The 5,000-nt window shown below is 24.8% G+C and overlaps 1 protein-coding gene across 1 annotated transcript in view; it reads left to right on the top strand.

The window, feature by feature from the left end:
- The window catches only part of LOC122243129 (protein-lysine N-methyltransferase SMYD4), a 21,609-nt gene that overhangs the window by 8,380 nt on the left and 8,229 nt on the right, over window positions 1–5,000 (top strand). Inside the window, 1 exon segment of the mRNA XM_086545318.1 lies at window positions 4,426–5,000. This exon segment is cut by the window's right edge and continues 122 nt beyond it. Within this exon segment, the coding sequence (XP_086401444.1) occupies window positions 4,436–5,000 (565 nt within the window). The 5' untranslated portion in view covers window positions 4,426–4,435.

Genomic DNA, 5,000 nt, shown 5'->3' with positions numbered 1-5,000 from the left:
CGTCGAGCTCGAGCTCGCCCGAGAGCGCGGCGCTCTCTAGCTCGCTGAGAGAGAGCGAAACCCACACCTAACTAAAACCACATATACATAACCAACCCTCAAAATATATTTAACACTCACAAACACACAACATATATATTATATACTAATATATATATATAATATATATATAATATATATATAAATATTATATAATAAATCTATATATGTATATATATATTAAATTTTATTATTCTTGAGTTTTAAATTCAGCCTAACATTCCACAGCAGGAAAGAAGGGCTCTCAAGAGGGTTATGTGACGGGTACCAGCCACCTACTGGCCCTACTTGTATCTTGGAGGGGGGATATATATATATATATATAATATATATATATGTATATATGTTATTGTATAGTAGTAAATAAATAACTAGACTATATATATATAATATATAATATCAATATTAAATGCATACTAAAATATGAAAAAGATATACATAATATATGTATCGATATATACCAGTAAAATAATATATAAAAGTAATATATCAATATATAATAGGTAGAATATATTAACTATATATATATATATATAAGTTTAAAAAAAGATATTTATATATATCTATATATTATGATATAGACAAATAAATATATTTATATATATAATATATGTTATAACTATATATATATATATATATATATAAAATATAATAGATATAGTATCATATATAAATATATACATAAGTACACCCATAGATCATAAAATTACCAAAAATAATTATAAATACATATATATATATATAATATACATACATATATGCAATATATACATATATATATGTAAATATATATATATATATACTATATATAAAAATATATATATATATATAAATGATATATATAATATATATAAATACATATATAAAAATCATATCTAAACACAACACTCACAATATATATATATATGTTAAAAATAAATAGTGTTATATAAAAGTATGTGGAAAATGTGTTATGCGCGTGTGTGTTTCTCTGTGTTTGTTTATATACTGTATTCATTCACATTTTACATCTTTTCTTGTATATTTTAGTTATTTTCTTCTAAGTATATTATCTATATGTCTATATATAGGTAATAAATATATAAAATATATAGTAAATATATATATATATATATGCTATATATATAAATATATATATAAATCAGGACTCCATGATAGTATGCAGTATAATATTGTGTAGATGTATGCGCGTGTGTGTTTCTCTGTGTTTGTTTATATACTGTATTCATTCACATTTTACATCTTTTCTTGCCAACCCTATTAAACCTAAAAGTTCCTTCTATTTCGGGAATAGCCTTTATCAAGATATACTGTTGTACAAAGCTTTTCCCATAAACAAAGGGTGCAAAGCCAAGTGGCACTAATGCAATAACAAAGGCCTCTTGAATTTAATAACGTCTCCCTTTGCAACCTCGCGTGGCGCTACACTAAAATCATCCATAAAAAGATACATATATGCAACAAGCAAAATTAACTTCATTGCCTGGACATTAAGAACTTATGTTGCCAACTTTCGTGCAGTCAGCTGCCTCCTTTCTTCTATTTTGTTGACCTTTTTCTTTGATTTATCGCTCTTTATCTCTTCTCTCCTTGCGTTTACTCAAGAAAGATATTGCACTGCAATCTTCGTTACTTGTAAATATCACTCTAAATTTTAAAAGCTGATGCAGATTAACACGCGAAGTGCTAAATTATAACTTTCATATATATATCTGAATAAACTATAAAAAAAATATATAAGTATATAAACGTCATATAATATATATATATAAATATATAAATTATACATATAAATAAATTGTATATATATATATATAAATAATATATAAATATATTATATACATAAGTGTATAATAAACCTATATATATATTTATATAGTACAAAATGTGGTATATATTTATCATATAATATCAATATATATATCTATATAAATTATATAATATAAAATATAACCTATACATAAACATATATAATACGTATATAAATATATATATATATATAGAAGAGAGAATTAATAATATATATTATACATATATATATGTATATATATTATATACTATATGTATAATATATAATATATATCTATATAGTAATATATAAATATATATATATATATATATATATAAACAATACATATACTTTACACACACCATATATGAATATAAATATATAATATATATATATATATATATATATGTATATATATATAATGTATACATATATATGCATAATCATGCATATTATGATAATATATAGTATATACTATATATATATAGCATATATATCTAACATATACATATATTAATATATATAAATATATATATATATAATAAGAAAATATATATATTATATGTATATATATACATACATACAATATATAAATAATGTATAATATATACTAAAAAAATATATCATATATATATAGTATATTATATATATATATAAATATATACATACATATATATACAAGCATATATATATATATTATATATAAATATAGTATATATATAATATATATATATATAACCCTATATATATATATATATAAGTGGTATCGTATATATATATATATATATATGATTAAGATATATATATAATAAAATATATAGTATATATATAATAATATCATATATATAATTAATATATATACATATAAATATATGTATGTACAATCTGTAAATATTAAATATATATATATATAATTAAATTATATAAATAAATAATATAAATATCATACTATCATATATCTGAATGTTCTGTGTGTGTGGGTGAGTGTGTGTGTGTGTGTGTGTGTGTGTGTATATGTGTGTTATGTGTAAGACATTTAACATTCATTGATAGTGTTTTTGAAAGTAGTGTGTGTAAGTAGTGTGAGTGAGAATATAAAACTAAATCAACTATATATATAAAACCTATATATCAATAAATCTAATATCTCTTTAAATTCTATAAATCAGACATAAATCTCTCCAACACACACTCTACCTTTATATATATCTATATAACAACAACAGATAAAAACTATATATCTAAAAAACATAAAACTGAAAATATTAAACCAAATATGTCATGTATGTGTGAGTATTACCCACACATACAAACATTAAAATCCATATAGTCTATATATAATAATATAATAATATATATCAATATATATCTGATCTAATAAAATATTAATATAAACATGCATATAATATAATATATATATAGAGAAAATAAATATATAAAAAAATAATATAATATATATATGAGTATATATATATTTAATATATATAACATAATAATGACTATGTCTAGTATATATATATAATATATATATAAAATCATGACGATGAAATAGTATACAGAAACATATAAATTCATATATAATAAAACAAAAATCATCATATATATAAAAATATATCTAATATAAATATATAAGAAATATATATTCTATAAATAACTGTGAATAAAATACATACTGTACTTTAAATATATATATACTATATCACTGCACAATCACAAAAACGCAAACACAATCAATAACAAATCACTATACCCACCCACACCCAACCACACCACACACCCCCACACCCACACACACCCCCCCACACCCACCACCCCCAATATAAATCTAATATCAATAAAATAATAATATATATATATATAATAAATATAGTGTGAATGTGTGTTTGTGTGTCAGTGTTGTAGTGTATATGTTATACCACCTGGTACTTTAAAAAATATAAAAACTAATAAAATATCTCTATATATCAAAATATCTAAAGTAATATATATATATATATAATAATAAAACAAAAATATAAATCAAAGTCTGAACTAAAAATACTATAAATATGTTAAGTTAATAAATAACTATATATAAATAAATATATATATAAATACATAGCTAATAAATATATCTAAAAATCAATATATATATTTTAAATTTATATATATATATCTATGTGTGATGTTTAAGTGTGAGTGTGTGTGTGTGACACGTTAGTGTGTGTGTGTGTGTCATAATGATACAATAAGCTGGCGGATAGATGGAAATATACCACGATCACATATGTTTAGATTGTCTACAAGGGATGGGTAGATTATCCGACTTTTTGATTTTGAAAGTTTCGTATATTTTTTTATACAAAACTTAACTAATATTTTAGCAAGTCCAAAAGTTAAAATGGTATAAATCGTGCGAGTATAACAAGAAGCAGTAGTTTTATTTTAAAACGGATGAAAAGATAGGCAAAACTATCAAGAATGTATCAAAAAAATGTTTACAGAATAAGGATGTAAGACTGAACTTCACAAGAGGCTAATGGATACGTAGAGAAAACAAAATGATGAAAGGAATAAGATTGGACACATGTAATTTCATTCATTCATTTATTTTGCAGAGTTTAGGCCATGAAGGAAAAACCCGCTGCTATGGATTCCTCCCCGAACATCACTTCCTTAATTTCGGATTTCATAACCCTCTTGCAAGCCTCAGGCAAGAGTCGTGAGGTGTTCGAACACGTTGGTCCGAACCACTCCGAAGAGGACATGTTCTCCTACTTGTGGAGTCTTCAGGAAGCTCACCAGTCCCTGACGCCGACTCCCGTGTCTGCGAAAAAGTCACAAGATATCGCGGAGTCTTGGCTGGAGCGCGGGGAAAAGGAACTATTTCAGGGAAACCTAGAGGAAGCACTGGAATCCTACAGTTTGAGCATCCTCTTTGCGCCCCATCCTCCGCTGCCGGGAGGGCCGGGAGGGTCGGATGTGGATCGGCTGGACTGTCCAGATCGTAACAACAATTTTGATATCCTGATCGCAGACGAAGGAAAGGAAGAGGGACGGAGGACGTATCGGGACTTCGACCTCTTGGCGCGGGGTTACGGCGGTCGATCCGCGGTTCTGTTCGAGGCAGGACACTATCGTAAATGTATCCTCGACATCGACGCTGCTTCGAATTACAGCGCAGACGAGTCCC

Source organism: Penaeus japonicus, unplaced genomic scaffold (genome assembly GCF_977035675.1).
Source record: "Penaeus japonicus unplaced genomic scaffold, GWHDUDI00000001_assembly GWHDUDI00000016, whole genome shotgun sequence".
Classification (NCBI taxonomy): Eukaryota; Metazoa; Arthropoda; class Malacostraca; order Decapoda; family Penaeidae; genus Penaeus; species Penaeus japonicus.
This window is presented reverse-complemented; position numbering and strand designations above follow the sequence as displayed.